The sequence below is a fragment of the Mus caroli genome, unplaced genomic scaffold (genome assembly GCF_978045245.1).
Source record: "Mus caroli unplaced genomic scaffold, Mus_caroli_1 scaffold_17, whole genome shotgun sequence".
In the NCBI taxonomy this organism is placed as follows: Eukaryota; Metazoa; Chordata; class Mammalia; order Rodentia; family Muridae; genus Mus; species Mus caroli.
In genome coordinates, this window is record NW_028227272.1 from 47162193 (window position 1) to 47178707 (window position 16515).

The 16515-nt window shown below is 40.4% G+C and overlaps 1 protein-coding gene across 12 annotated transcripts in view; it reads right to left on the reverse strand.

Moving 5' to 3' along the window:
* Positions 1-2549: 2549 nt before the first annotated feature.
* Positions 2550-16515, reverse strand: part of Bbx (BBX high mobility group box domain containing) — a 240517-nt gene continuing 226551 nt past the window's right edge. For 11 of the 12 annotated variants that reach the window (XM_085832399.1, XM_029470819.2, XM_021185672.3 and 8 more), the window contains 3 exons: positions 13083-13280; positions 11121-11304; positions 2550-8443 (listed from right to left, as the gene is read on the reverse strand). In XM_085832399.1, coding sequence (XP_085688525.1) covers positions 8356-8443; positions 11121-11304; positions 13083-13280 — 470 coding nt within the window. In that variant the 3' untranslated portion in view covers positions 2550-8355. The remainder of the gene's footprint in view (positions 8444-11120; positions 11305-13082; positions 13281-16515) is intronic. The other variant, XM_021185666.2, reaches the window with a different exon arrangement.

Below are 16515 nucleotides of genomic sequence, written 5' to 3' on the forward strand. Positions count from 1 at the left end.
CTCTCTCTCTCTCACACACACACACACACACACAATTCAGTGAAAAATACCCCCCCCCCAAGTAAGCATGGGTTAGCAACCTGGTATGTACAAGCTGTGCGCAGCTGAGAACTCTCTGGAGCCAAGGTATGCACCATGAGCTTTGAGAACAGCGGAACAAAGCAGATTTTTATCTAAATACAGCTTTGGTTTTGACTTGTAATACAAGATTTTGGTGGAGCTACCATCAATATGCAAAATACTTGAGATTCTACTTTAAAAGGCTTTGGATATTTAGGGACTTATGTAAAGACCACTGCTCTATTTTTAACACATGATTGAGCCAGGACAGAATATAGAAGACTTTATTCTATGAAGCAGTGGCTAAAAATTTCCAGTATGTCAAGAATTATATACATTTGGGAAAATTGTATCAATACTGCCTTTTCTATTAAGTGCATTCCAGTAAAAGCTTCAAATTCTGTGGTCAATCATTACCTAATTTTGTATCTATTATGTGTCTACTGCTTTTATATGTCAGTGCTTTTCTGCTTACTTCTGGAAGAACTCATGCTTGTTTAATTGGCCATTCATAAACTCCACTGATACCATCAGAAAAATACTCATTTGAGAATATTTCTTGGGCACATTTCATGCTGTCTTTAAAATTAATTTTTTTCTTTATGTAGAGCATCCAAGCCCTACTTACATGAATTTCCTTTTCCTTCATCCATCACCTTTTAGAGACTTTTAATCCTCATGTTTTTTTCATCTTTCTCTCATGTACAACCCCACAATAATACCTGTTGCAAAATCCCTAAGGTAAAGGTAGGTGAGTCACAAATTTACAACTTTTTTTTTTTAGACTGGGATTTCATTCTGTGCTTTTATAGCACGCTGACCAGGATTTCAGTCTTTAAAACTCTCAAAATCTGTCTTCCAGAGCACATCTGAGATATCTCTACACATCTTGGAAGCCAGAAGGCAGAGTGGGAGGAAGACACTAGAGACTGCGCTGGGGGCATGGGGTGGGGAGACTTACACAAGCAGCTAACATGTACACGTTAACAGTTTTAGCCCTGGAGCTTTTCAAGTCACTCAACCTGAAGAAAAGCACACAAGACACGCTCCCCAACTTCCACCCATCATCTGCCTACACACTCAAAGACTTCTTAGAAAGGGCTCTCCTTGGTCAGGTAAAGGAGATGCAGCTAGCTATTATTATTTTTCTCTAATTCCAAGTAAACTCCATTCCAGCGTATCTATATTTTGACCGCCTGGGTTTCTTTTACCTTGGGTATTGTGGAGAAGTAATAAGACAAAATGAATGTGCACTCAATTCAAAGGCTGTGTCTGAAATGTCCAGATGTTTTTAGTGCACACACTTGGTGCTGGAGCCTGGAGTGAAGACAAACAGCACACAGATAAAATAGGGACTGAGAAAATCTCTTGGATACGGGTGATGGGTTCATAGGTTCAAAATGCAAACTGCCTTTGCATGTACCGAAAGTCTGTAATTCCAGCAAAACAAAAGGATTTGAGATAAATATGATAACTTTCATTTCTAGCATCTTAAGTCAGTCCTACTGTTTTTACCACACTTAACTGTTAATCACTTTCGTTTTCCTTGCAACAGTACTGATACATAGAACACTATATAATTACACATATGCACAGAGTGTCACTTTTTTCTAACAGAATTTGTATCTTTAGCAAGGATCCTCTTCTTCCAGCAGCCTAACTCTCCTGATTTTATTCTCAGTAGTGGGAAGGGAGTATAGATTAACTTTTGTAATTCATTAGGTAGATTAATTTTATTAAAAAAACCAACAAAGCTATTCACATACCTAAGTATGAACAGATAGGAATTTAACCCACTTTGAGTTTTTACACCATTCAATCTCCTAGAACAACTTTAGAATATCACTTTGAAGCTAACCTGAAATTCTCAATTTTCATGTGGGGATCACATTGTTTGCAACCATGTGTGACCCCTCTACATCCTGTGAATATACTCAAGAAGCCACCCAACTTGGACCTGGAATAACTAGCACTTCATGTACATTTACAGTAAAGGCACCATGGCAACATTCTCTATCCCCAAGGCAATGGAAGGGAGTAACGCAACCACTCCCAGTAAGTGGTTCCAAACACAAGTGGGTGGTGGTCCAGGACTGGGGACCATATCTGCTACTACTATCCATCTATGTTGATGTCCACACGGTTTCTAGACTATTTTGATTTTGCATTGACCGAGACAGGGCCTCGTTACATGGCCATGGCTAATCTGGAACTGCCTGCCTTTTCCTAAGTGTTGGTCAGCTTGAGATCTTAGCTTTCACTGGTGGGCCATGGCCCACCACAATCTAAGGAAGAGGGTGTTAAGCTCTCTTAAAAGCTCTCATTTCATGTGGCAGCCTGAAGTTAATCTTCTTTCTTCTGTTGGACTCCCTTCTACCTTCCACCCTCCACATTAGGGGAAAGCAATCAATACTCCTCAGACAATGGTCAGTCTCAGGTGAACAGTGGAAGGTTGAAACCATTAACCGATGTTCTGAAACGGTTGAAGAATCCTTTATTATTTTCTCTACTATTTTTAGTGGACAGGATAACACTGAAGGCACATATTCTATAGTCGGTAGTGAGAACATAAAGAAATGTATTTGAATAATATCTTTAAAATATTTCAAATTTTTATTAAATATTTTATTCAGTTTTAAGATCACAGTTAAAGTACTTTAGCATGTTATACACATGACTTACATGTGCAATTTTTAGAAATATCAAATTAGGTATAAGATTTTGAAGAAATTATATAAATGTGTTTATTGACTTTTACTACACATACATCTAAGAAAGCAATAATTCTCTTGTACCATTAACTGGAAATCATTTATTACATGGCATGTTTACACCAACTCTAAAAAGAACCAAGCCAATTTCCAAAGCAAAATTAAAAAAAAAAATAAAATGAGCGAATCAGTCATGCTGAAACTGTCAACAGACTTAAGACCCGGGGTCAAATGAAGCTATGGTTAATTTATGACATGTATGTAAGCAGTTCAAACCTACTCGAACCAGTTTGTAACCTGGTGTGTGGAACCTCAGGAGGTTTCATCAACCTTTTGACAAATTCCTGAGAGCCAGAGGCTTGTTAGTGCTAATGACATGAAAATGTGGCTGAACACTTGCTAAAAGCTCAAGGTCCCCAGCCTTCCAGACTCTAGGTTCTGCTGCTCCGAGAGCCCAGGCACTAATGTGAGGTGTCAGGAGACAAGAGCAAGCAAACACCTTCTGGAGAGCAACAGAGAAGTCAGTGACATTGCATGGAACATGAGTTTCTCTATGATTTAGGTAAGAGCTTGTGAGGTAAGATTCGTGTTGTGGGTGGGTTTGGAGGCATTCAATCAGACCCTTGTTACTCAGTCACCAGTTCTGGCCCAAGTTATCAGAAAATCTTTGGAAGTAGTAATAATGTTCACAAAAACTAGTTCTGTGTATGAAAATAAATTTGAAGGCATGATCAGTTTGACCGCTGGCTGCCAAGAAAGAAAGTAAAAAAACAAAAACAAAAACAAAAAACCAAACAAACAAAAAAGCCAAAAAAGAACAAAGCAAAACAAAACAGTAACCACAGAACTTTTGACTACAAAGTTCCTCCTGTGAATTTATCAGTAAAAATCACACCACCACATATAAAATTTGGTCAAAAGAGGAACCTTTTCCTCCCTCATAAATGTGTGATTTATATATTTGAAGGAAAGAGTAGCACAGATAGGTGCAGATATACAAAGAAGTCAAACATGTCATTTACTTCTGTTGCTTCTTTGTTCTGAAATGTAAGAAGGTAACAATGTCCCCATGGAAAAGGACAGTCATGTGGCATGGAGTAATACCAACTTAGCTATCACTTTCACAAAGTAGTCCATCAAACCCTGACGCTTCTTCAGATACATGGGTCCGTGAGCTACAGAGCTGCTTCTGTCCTCGTTAGACACACGTTGTTAGTTAATCTAAGTAAGACTTTAACAATCTGCAAACTCAAAACCAAGTCCAGTCTAACTCTTTGGGAATGCCTGTATGAACAGAAACAACATCTAACTAGCAATTAGTACACTTTGCATAAAGTGCAAAACAAGGATGTGTGGGGAGAAGCTAAATCCAATTTCCACCTAGCCATCACTCCAAACACTTTACAGGTCAACTGTGGTAAGCACTTGCTTCTACTGCCCATCACAGCAAGGTGTTGTTCTCTCCAGAGAAGTTGGTTTTGTGAAGTTGAAACACTGCAGTGGAAAATCGTGGCACTGAATGTAGAGGTGAAAGACAGACTTACTGAAGTTAACTTTGAAAGCCGAGGTAGCCCATGAGGATTGGCCTTATCTGAGGGCTCTGTGGAGAGCAGTGCAATCAAGGGTGACTCTCAACAGCGTCATGTAACACCCCAACATTTTTCTTACAAATGGTGACTCTGGGCCTCTTCTGATTTTCTTCCTCTCCCCCAATAAACCAGTGGTGCTTCTCCTCTGTTCAATGGCTGCTGTCCTCCAGCCTTCAGCTGCTGGTCTTCACAACACTTATGACGCATACAGTAGTTTAGCAGGCAGCATGGACCCACTGCTTCACATTAACATCAAATGCCAAGCTTAGAACAGAGTTATGCGGTATTCCCCACCCCACCCCACTCTATAAACAGAACACATTATTCAGTTTTCAGCTAATGTCTGTTCCATAGCAATTTATCATGTGCTTGGGCATTTACATCGGTGCAAACACTTCCATACACTGAGCCAAAGATTGCAGAGTGCAAACACATTTTTTATGACTTAGCAAAGCATCTGACATAGTAAGAAAACAAGAGATTCAACACGTCAGACTCCAACCCTGATGGTTCAGATGCCCCTTCCACTCATAGTGTTGTCATCATTTTCCTCCAGCAATTGTAAGGACCAGAAGGAGCACAACAGTGATCATGTGGGAATTATTTCAGTATGGCTTCCAGGCAACATCTGATAAAATGATTTCTCATACTTGTGGGGAATAGGCTGCCGGGGTGACAAGATCACTCAGGAAGGGGGTTAAATGAATTTAGAGTTTTGATCCACCATCTGAGACTAACCTAATTTGGGGACAAGAACCTGTAGCTTTCCAATGTGGCTGTGAGACATTTTTCCTCTTCCTGATCTCATTTACAGTACCCAAACAAAACTTCAAGGACATCTTACAGTATTTTCTTCTTTCACTCAGCTTCAGAGCTGCAGTTTTAGTTACCATAATATACTCTAGACACTTCAAAATTACATCAGAAATACCAGAATACCTAAAATAAATAAAGGGCTAAAGAAGCCTGGAAGAGTACTAAGTCTGCACCTGAGACAGAACCTTCCACTTCCAGCCCTGCACAGAAGGGCAAGGACTTCTTCCAAAATTTTATATACAGGTTTGAATCCAGAAGGTTAAAAGCTTAAATATTGACAATTTCAACTAAATGCAAAATGGTTTCAGAAAGATATAACTACAATGATTTAGAACTGAACAAAGCAGAAGATTGCATTTTGGTTTGCTTGAGATATACATAAGGTGCAACGACTTGTCTTCATGAGGATGCTGTGAGACGAATATTAGTGTGGATGGTGCTTGCTGGCGGATCACAAGTACACACCAGAGCAACACAGCAACGCCAGTTTCCAGAAGGAGAGACGTGAAATGGAGATGACAACACGGATAGAGTGAAGAAGGACAATGTAACAGACTGAAAGATTTGTGCTAACAAATGTTACCTGAAAATACCAACACCCCTCTCCAGCAGATCCGGGGCATAAGAAGCACAGCTACTGAAATCAAGACCTCACTCGGAGAACTATAAAGCTTTGCAGGATTTCTGCTACTCTCAGTGCCTAACCGCTTAAAAATTAAGCATTTCTACAAAAAGGTTTGTTTTTAAAGAATCTGAAAACAGTCATATCCAGTAAGTCCCTCCCCTTCCCACCCTGACTAAAGTAAAAGCCACTGGGGTTTAGGAAAAGCAGACCAGGTAAGATATTAACCACGTAGAAAAAAGTTATCTCTTGTTTGCTTCTTTAAAAAAAAAAGTTTCAGGAATATACAGCAATCTCTTAAAGGACTCTAGTGAAATGTATCGGAGGACTGAGGGAGGGTGCTCTGGCAAAAATAGATCTATTCTAATGTGTTCTAGAGAATAACAAGTTAGTACCATTGTCAAGATGCATGTTCTGCACCAATGCAATTGTTGGTTTTCTATTTTTGTTATTATGTTTTTGGGGGTTAGCTAATTATCATGTTTAAATCACTGCTAGCAAGTGGTCCAAACTCCAACAGCCACCGACATCAGGACCCAGCAATTTCCAATCATTCAGGTTTTTGTTTTGAAATTTAGAAAATATTATTAAAAGTTATCATAGTAAAAACAGTATGCTAGAATCTGGGGCTCTTCCTGCGAATGGGGCTAAGCTATCCCTACTGCTTCACCTTTCACCACTTCCTGCTTCCACCATCCCCACAATAAACATAAAGTCTGAGGACATAATTCCAACACTTTGCTGCCCTCCCCACCTGCTTTGGAAAAACAACAACAAACAAAACAAACCTCTATCTTTTTCAATGCTGTTAGTATTGTTGTACATATTTTCCAGCACCGGAACTGAAGTAATATCTACAACCGTGAGAAGCCAGACCTAGACAGTGTTAATAGAGTCATTTTATATGGCTATTAGGTCAAATTACAATTAGAAAAAAAAACATTACAATCCAGTCAAGTATAAATAAGAAAGCTAGATAAAACCATGTAAACTGTCACCATTTAGAGATCTAATTCAAAAGCTTCAAACTCCAGCTAGCACTATCAAAATTCCACCAGTTTGAAAACTATTAAAAATTATTGCTGGGATCCAAAAATCAAAATTTGGTAGTTTGTGCTGTGATGCAAGAGTGGGGAAATACTTTGTGCTATGGAACAAATACCCTGTAAAGTCTGTAGCCTCAGATTAATTTTGATGTATCACTTAGCATCTGTTGCTAGGAAACAAGACACTGTGAACATCAGGTGGTTAAGTCAATATGTTGAATGTTGTAAGCCAGTTAAATCCACTTGGCACTGGCATATGGTTGGTTTTATGCTTAAAAGCAACAAAACATAAAAAGGAAACAGAAACTTGTAGGTGGATCTGACTGAGAGGCATGCTTCAGACACACCTCCCCCCTCGTTTACTCAATACTTCCTCAACAATACAAACTCCAAATGGCTCCTAAAACCTGCAGTGCCTATTAGGCCGTGCATAGCAATCACCACCCGTCCGGTCTGTGTGTGATGGATGTAAAAGGTCTGAAGCTCCAAGTCCATATGAAGTGAGCATCTTCAATGTGTTTAGAATAATGAAGTAATACTAAGGTCACTTCTGAATAATATTTTTGTCTTTTTTTTTTGTTTGTTTATATGAACGATCCATTGGTCACTTAGACCCCTGTGTAAAAATAAAAGAATCCTCAAGGCATGAAAACATCAGTAATCTGTAATCTGCAGGATGCTTCCCCTGTCTGGGAAAATATTTGCCACAATTTGCCCCAAGCAAATTCTTCTTGGTCACTCAAGGCGAAGAAAAAAATTCAGATTGTAAGAATTGTAATATTCTCTTTCTCAGTCAGCAGTCTCTCTCTCTCTCTCTCTCTCTCTCTCTCTCTCTCTCTCTCTCTCTCTCTCTCTGCCAGCAAACTACCACTACCACTCTGGTGGCAAATATAAAAGTGCAGAATATATGGACCACAAGGCCGAGCATACACCGCTAACAATGGTACATCTGCCTGCCCGTGCTGCTTGGGAGGCTCTGGTACAGGCTTTTTAATATTTATTCTACAATATAAATGTAGGTATAACCTATTATATAAACCATCTTAGAACTTAAATCTTCATGTACAAAAGGCTAAGAATATCTAATAATAACTAGTGCAGTGCGTCAGGGTTTTCTTGTTTGTTTTGAAAGAATAACTAGATAATATATGAAACTAGTTTCACACTCTCTGGTTGGTAAAAGAGGTGCTGGATGAGCTACAGCAAAGGCAGCCTTTTACCAAGTCACCACTGGTCACCATCAAAAGCCTTCCCTCCATGCAAAGCAAAGGTCTAGGCCACTTTGCTTTCACTCAGTATCACACAGTAACACTGCCCTCAGAAACTGTGGCTTCTGAAACAACAAATGGACCCAGAATGTTAAGTTCTGCTTCAAGTGGTTCTGGGCTGTGTGGGGCAACAAGCACTTGTCTGCAGTCTGTGCTTCCCGCTGCATGGACTTGCTAGCATCCCTGGTAAAGACAAGGCTAGGGTAGAAGGTAAAGCACAATGTTTTACAATTAAAGGGCGCATCACTGGTCAGCACAAGAAATAAGTACAGGAGCCTGCGGCATTTCTTTTGGCTGTCCATCATGGGTGAGCGGAGTTGATCTCTGACCTCTGTAAAACAAGAGGGAAAATGTCACTTACTGGGGGCATACAATCAGATAGGCAAGGACCAAGGAGTGATAGAAACTTTCCACTGTCCCACTCAATAGTAATTAATTGCTATTTAGTCGTTTAATTAAAGCTGGATTTGTCCTTAGAATTTTACTTTTGCCTTCCTCTTCTTTCTTTTCTGAAAAGTCATGTGTTTCCCCCCACCCTTCCAACAACTTAACAATGTATTTTTTGTTACCATAACAAGCCTGCCATGCCCGGACAAGCACACTGAGGCTGCCCCTGCCCTGGCCTACAGTGCACAACACAGCACTGAAAACAGCTGAAAAGACAGCAGTGTTTCCACGGGTTTCACTCCCAATAAAGTTCTTCAGGACACACAGGACAAGATTTTAAAATGCAGCAAAACCTGCTTTATAATTATACCCACATTTCTCTTAGTGTGCAAAAAAGAAAAATAACTCTGTTATATAGAATACTAGAAGTATACGCGATAGTAAAGATTTTAAAAACAGAATACATACTAGGACCAAATTTCTATTTACTTGTTCATTCATGCATGGCTGCTGTTAAGTACTAACTGTCCAATAGGTTTAGCACTTTCTTTGAGAAAAATGGATTTAACACGCTGGTTTATTACCTTTATTATTATGTGTACTTAAAAGAATTTTAGGGAATACTGGAAAAGGAAAAAAGAAAATAGAAAGAACATTTGTTAGGCTAGTGGCATAATGTTAGTAATTGATGCTGTTCTAGTGGAAAGCGACAGAAAAGTCTTACACGTAGTGTTTTCCTATCCCTACACAGTTAGGGAGCCACACACTGGGAGCTAGCTCATCTATTCTCCTGCTAGAACAGGAGCCACCTAAGCCAAAAAATAAAACCAATGCTTTGTTTTCAAAATGTATCAAGGAGATGAAATATCAGCAGATACATTTATAACCCAACGTGCAGCTGGTCTCAGAAAGGTACGCATACCCTTGCATGAGGCAGGAGGAGGGTGTCTGAGAGCAGGGGATTAAACATAGGGGCTAGAAAGAGGAACAGCAATTCACCTGTGAGGATGTACAAAGGCAAGCATGGCCTCGCTGGACAGGGTCAGAATTCCTGAGTGTGCAGCAGGGCAGTGGAGGGCAGGGAGCAGGTTTGCTGAGAGTGGAAAGGCTTGCTTTGGTGTTGCTTTTGCAAAGCTAGCTGACAGGACAATGATGCAGTCACAGGAGGAGGTTGCAGCAGTGAGGGGACTGAGGCCTTTTCTAGGATGCTCTCTGAGTGTGCAAGTGGAGAAGCATCATCCTCACAGGCTTCCAGATCCCAGCAATGTCTGCCAGCACTCACTCCCCAGTGGGAAGTTACCTGTGCTAGTGAAAAAGAATGGGACTTCCTGGAGGCTGCTGGGAGGGGGACACTAGGATTAACAACTAAAGGGAGGAGACAGAGCTGCTATCTGGGCCTTCAGGTTTGCCAGGAAGTAAGAATGGCATGCTGGGATTTTAAAGATTTTGTACTCAACTGAAAGTCTAATAAATAAAGTTACTCTCCAGTGGAGGAATCTACTTTGAATAAAAAAGTAAAAACAAAAACAAAAACAAAAAAACCCCAAAACAACAACAAAAAACTGTGTTCATAAAAAAGTCCTTTCTTTCCCAAAGAATCCTCTGAGTAGCAGAAGCTAGAACTTAATATTCTTTCTATGGGAACCAAAGAGTTCTCATGACTAATCTGGTCAGCTCCTTGTAGCTTTTGACTCTTTGGGCAATATCATCATGTTCAAGTTAAGGTGAGAAAACTGAGTTGCAGATCATAGAGTTGAAGAAAAAATGGGCTCTGTGTACCATAAGTCAGATGTCAAGATGGCCCTTACCTTGAACCCATGGTGTTTTGACGGGATACTGTCATGGCAACTAACAAAATCCTTTGTCACCAAGATGCCACAGTCACTCACACAACACCTCCATGAGAAAAGTGCAACTGTGGTCACTTAAATAAAAAATGTTCCACTCGCTTGGATATTTGAGTACTTGGTCCAGAGAGTGGTGGTGTATGGGGAGGTCATGGAGACAATCTCTGGGGAGGATGGGGAAGACTTTAGTCTTTCCCCACTTCCTGTTTCCTTTGTCTGCTTTGTGCTCAGGGTTGAGATAGCGCTCTCAGCTACCTTCTCCTGCCACTAGGCCTGCTGCTTGTAGCCATGGCTCCCCACAATGATGTACTCTTAGCCTCTGCTACCATAAGCTCAAATAGAACCTTTCTTTTTGAAGTTGCTTTTGTCATGGAGTTTTATCAGAGCAACAGAAAATTAACAAGCACAGCCTCTCCCAACGTATACAAAACAATTGCTAGGAGTGAGAGAGGGTAGTCACCATGCTTAGGACACTGTCTGCCCTTCCCCCACCTCCTTCAGGACCTAACTCCAGAATGCTTACATAATCCTGCTTCTTTACTCACAGGATTTTCATGGGAATAAAGTTTAGCTACAGGATACTCTGATATTCAGATAAAATACGTAGTTGCCATGTTCGCTAATGTTCCCTGCACTGTTAATTCTCACATACATATAAATAACCGTGTCCTTGAATTCAGGAGGAAAGCCAGCTCATTGTGTGACATGCCAGTCAGTTCTGGAACAGTCGGCCGGTCTCCAAACTGCTTCCTGGACTGACGTTTGATCACTCACCTGTGCACATTCTCCATGGCTGCAACCTCAGCCAGTGCAGCGAGGCTGAAGAATGCAGACACAGCAGGCATTTCTGGAGTACTGCTCCGTGGCTCCTCAACCGTACTGTGTGAGCAATTATCACCGCAGTATGTCTCAGGGACTTTGGGGAGACTCCTCTGCAGTTGCTCCTTTGGTTTGTCATCTGAAACAAAAGAGAAATCCATCACAGGAGGCTCCTTCAGAGAAGAATCCTGGGGAAGCACTGTGTGCAACAGTGTGGAGAGCTATTTGTCCTGCCCATGTCTGTCTGCTACCTTCAAGTAGCAAGGATTAGACAGAGTCTCTTTCCCAATGGCAACTGTAGACTCTACCCTAAACCTCAATGGGGAGAAGGTATGTTGTATTCACAAAGAGCCGGTTCAGGGTTGGGTAGGTTGTAGCCCAAATGAAACCCAAGAGTTGTGTGATGGTAACACCGTCACAGGAATGTGCGGTTTGGGTCCTGTGTAGTCCTAAGGGGAAGAATGGACTGAACAACAGATAATCAATCCTGCTGGGCTCCCATGGTGTCCCTTTGTTCCAAAGACCTCATGGTCAAAAATCAAAGGATTTTCTAGCACCTACGGAAAAACAAAGGGAGAATATTTTCTTGAATATGCAGACATTGTAGGAGAGACAGGATTTTAAATAATATTTCAACTTAGAAAACCAATCAAAGATATGCTGTTATAATTAAGACACAGAAGTGGCATAGGGCTTTCCTATGTAAAAGGGGGTTATTTTCTAACATTTCTCTTTTTTTTCCTACAAATGAGAATGAATGAGGAAATAAATGAACAAGGACATAACAATCTATAAAATGAAAGTTACACACGAAAAATAGAAAGACTACTTGGGAAAGGGGGACCAGTCAGGGGAGAAAACAGAGTAATATGATGAAATCACATTACATACATGAGTAAGAATGCCATTATGGCAACTACTTTTTTAATATATAAGTAAATACAAGTGAAATAAGAATAAAAAAAGTAAAATGAAGGCCACAGAACAGAATATACATTAGAAAGTGAGGAGAGGACCAGCCAGACCCCTGGGAGACGTTGGTCTTCACACTGACCTCCCACTCACAAAACCTTCAAAGTCTCCCCTCTGACATGACAGTAGAACGAGGAGTCTCAATCTGCCTTGTGATTCTAACAATCATTTAGAACCACAAGACACAAGAAAGGGGCAAAATTAATAAATGGCCCTCTACTCCTAACTCAGCAAGCAGTTCATCTCTCTCAGGACTGGTATTAACCCAGATCAGATCAGATGGAATGCTGCACCCACCAGGGGACGACAGCACAGATCACTGTGCCTAGCTGACACCCCAAGCTCTTCAGGGCATGTGAGTCATTATTCTACCCTTTAACCTTGAGCCTTTCAGAAAATTTTAAAGAAACCACCATAAACAAGGAATAGATCACAGCTAAGAAAGGAAGTGGGTAATTTTACTGTCTGTTTAGATCAGAAAAACAAGAGATGCAGACATATTCTCAGGCTCCCCTAGTGGCTTGAATCAGCACTATAGAAAACGCTGAATATATTTTTAGGTCCCTAATTCATTGCTTTGAATATCTAATAATCTGGCTTGTAATGACATGAATAGAACACCATGAGTTCACCCAGATCCATCTAGTAGCTTTGAAAGTCTAGGCTCTTCTGGAATTTACTTAAGACTGTTTGGGGGCATTCTGATGAAAAGCAGCTAATACCCCTAAAGATTACCTCTCCTTCCTAGGGATTCAGACACACACTTGGAGAAACAGCTGTGGCTTTAGAGCATGAAATAGGGCATGTGTGAAGGTGAAAGTTTCAAAAACACACCAGGTTTTTATTGAGAAGTGACACTTGGCTTATAGTCATTTGGAGGCCAGGGCAGCCATGGTGGACATTTGCTGGCTCTCACAACCTTGACTTAAACATCTTGCTTCTTACCCAAAGTACCTCCTGCTGGTGATACTCGGCCATCTGCAGTCCTGACAAGGTGTGTGATCTTGGTTTTCCTTGCTTTTCTCTTTTGGCTGCCCACCAAAGGTTCTTGCATTGTTGTTGGTTCTGGAGTGTTGGGAATGGATAGGGCATTTTTAACCTTATAAGCAGGCTCTGTGGTGCTTTTATCTTCGGAAAATATGGCTGAAATAGGATAAACACACAGTTATACACAAAGCCATAAGGCATCAGCACCATTCTGGAAAAGACATGTTTCTGTATGCCTGACCCATCTGAATGGGAAATTTACACTCATTTCCAAAACATTGATAGAAAAGAAAAAAAGAAAGAAATGAAAAATTCCCACAATTTGTTTGCTACTTATTTATATTTTCCTTAAATTTGTAGAGGTTGCAAACACATCCTCTCATGTCTCTTTTACACTGTGAAGGACTAGATCACGTATGAACAGCAGGCATTTCATGAGTGACCTGCATCCTACCAGTGACCTCCACCCTCAGCTCTCTCATTCCCTCTTCATTATCTTTGGATTTGGTACAGTGTTTGATCTGGTAGGTGCAGGTATTAATGTATGCAAACCTCCTGCCTGTATCCTAAGAGATCACAAGTTCTGGGTGTGGCCAGGGCATCTTTCTGAGACCTTCTGGGCCAGTACAGTTGGGTAGGATGATAACAGTACTTTCTTGTTTGAAGACACAGAGATTAAAAATGTACTTCTTATATTCACATTAACAGCTGGGACATTTACCTTGAAGCACCAGGCTGGACAAAGTAGAAAAACTGTGAGGCTTAAACTTTTCTCATGCATACAGACTTATCAGATAAGGATAAGATAAACATTGGTAAGGTCAGCATGCAAATGAAACTCTGAATTCTTGGACAGAGTGAACACATTTAATGAGATAATTGAATGAAGCACAGTTCATGGAGAGACTGGGTTTTGGCACCATAATTACAAAACCAATAAATCATTTAATAACACAGGACTGAATTTTCAGTGACTCCCATCAAGGGTATGGAAGGTATAGGCCAATAAAAGTCTTCTTCCTTGGTTTTGAGTACATGGGAACACGTGTCCCACACACTAACTTCCTTATGTATTCCTCCTTCCACTACCTTATTTTAAAATTAAAAAAAAGAAACATGTAATTACAGTATACTAATCATTAAAAAGTAAATATCCTATGGGACTAGAGAGGTGGCTCAGCACTAAGCCCAGTGCTGCTCTTCCTGAGGACCTGGGTTTGATTCCCAGCACCCAAGGGGCAAATAACAACCCTCAGGAACGCCAATCCCAGGGAATGCAATGCTGTCCTTGGGCCTCGGAGAACACTAGCACACATGTGATATGCAGACATACTTGAACATAAAATACTCACACAAGGAGGCAAAACATCCATACATCTAAAATAAATAGATTTATAAAAGTAAAAGCAACCACGTTTCATGATTGGGGCTTTTTTCTTTCTTTTTTGTTTTTAAATGCCAGTGGCTGAGCTAAGGTTTTGGACAGGAAAATGTTAGTAGTCATTCAATCTCCTAATGGTAGGCACAGAAATCATTTTTGACAAAGAAAAGGGAAGGCTAGGTCAGGAAATCACTTGGGAGGCAGAGGCCAGAGGATTTTTAAAGTTGAGGTCAGCCTGCTCTACAGAGTGAGTTTTAGAACAGCCAGTGAAACTTTGTCTTGAAAAACCAACCAATCAACCAACCAACGAACTAAACAAACAAAAACAAAAAATATATGTACAGTATAAAAAAAAAGAGCAAGAGAAAAATCTAATAAGAATAGCTCTAAGTGTGTGAAACTCACTGCTGGTATAAATACTCCTGTAAGTCTAATTGAAAATTTTAATCTAGCTCTATAGTGATTTTAGATATAGCCTTGACAAAAGAGGACTACAAATTATTGAATTTTTTTTTTGCCCTGGAATTCATAGATATCTGAAATGAAGAGGTTGATTCACACTCCAAACACATAAGAAAATTACTACAATTCCACCAAAATAGAGTATGGACTTCTCTTTGGCTTTGTATCGGTATCTCAGTACTGCGACACAAATGGCTGTGTGGGGACAGGCTTAAGGCAGCAATTACTGATTTCACAGCACTGCCTCAAAACACCTGGTAAGCATGTCTGTAAACACTATCTCAAGTATGGACTGCACAATCAGAGAAAAGGCCTTCTTATAATTTAGACCTAGTCCCAGGTTCAAGAGCAGAATAGCTTTCATCATAGGTACTCAGGCTTAGGTTCTTTGTTTCTTAGCTTAGCATGGGCCAATGGAAATATATATGTAAGCTCTTTAAATATAAAAGCTCTAATAAAAATTGCAACAATTTAGTTAGGAATAATTCAAATAAGTTTAATGACTCGATAGCCTTAAAACTCAAAGCTTCAGATGAGGTGAAAGAAGCCAAACCCGTATTTGCAATGAACATCAAATAATGTCTGTTGCGCTTTCATAAGCCTCAGCTTTGCTTATCCCTCCTGTCACTCTGGAGGGATTTCTGCTCAACTCTCCCGTGCCACTGCTACTTCACAGGTGGGGATCCCCAAAACATACTCATTTCCCTTTGCTAAAAAAAAATCTAAAACTTGTGGTAAGAAGTGCAAAGCACAGGGTCCAAAAGTGAAAAGAAAATTGTGTTAGGAAAAGAAAAGGCCAAATGGTTTGTGAGACATCATCTGACTTCCTGAGATAACAAGATTTCAGAGAATCCAGCCCAGACACAAGGGCTCTCCTCTTGAACTGCAGTTTACTAACTGTGGGAGCCTGTGTCTCTCCGACAGATGTGAACTGGGCTGGGTTAACTCTAAAGAAGACACTCAGACCTAAAAGGGTAGTTTCACCACAGCCTACACTAATGGTTTTGTAGAAAATAATGGTGTAGAGAAAAAGAAGCATCTTTGTCAGTCCAGGGTCCCAAGTCGGAGAGACACTTGTGGATTATCATTGTTTTAACTTATTGATTTTCACTGGTGGGCCCTGAGGTAACGGCATTCTACTAAGTATTGCTCTTTTGAAAGTCTCTTCAGATGACCCTGATAAAGACACATTAGAGACCAAAGGCATGGCTGCTAAAGGCCAGGTACAGGAGGAGAATTCAGGTCCACATGCAGACAGGAGCAAAAGTCAAGTTCTAGATGTCAGCTTATTAGGAGAAAGCAAAGAAGTAACAAGTTACAGACTAGATGCAAGGCAATGTATAATACAGTCCCATGGGAACTCTGTGTCAGCGCCCCAGAACAAACTTACACAGCTAAACCTATTATTGTTATGATCATTTCACCTAAACCTAGTATCAGATCTAGAAGAAATCATAGACCCTGCAGATCATTCAAATCTGACAAAGGTATGGAATAAGAGCTAAGACCGTGTTAGAGAGGTACAGAGTGGAGAGTTAAAAGCCTCGC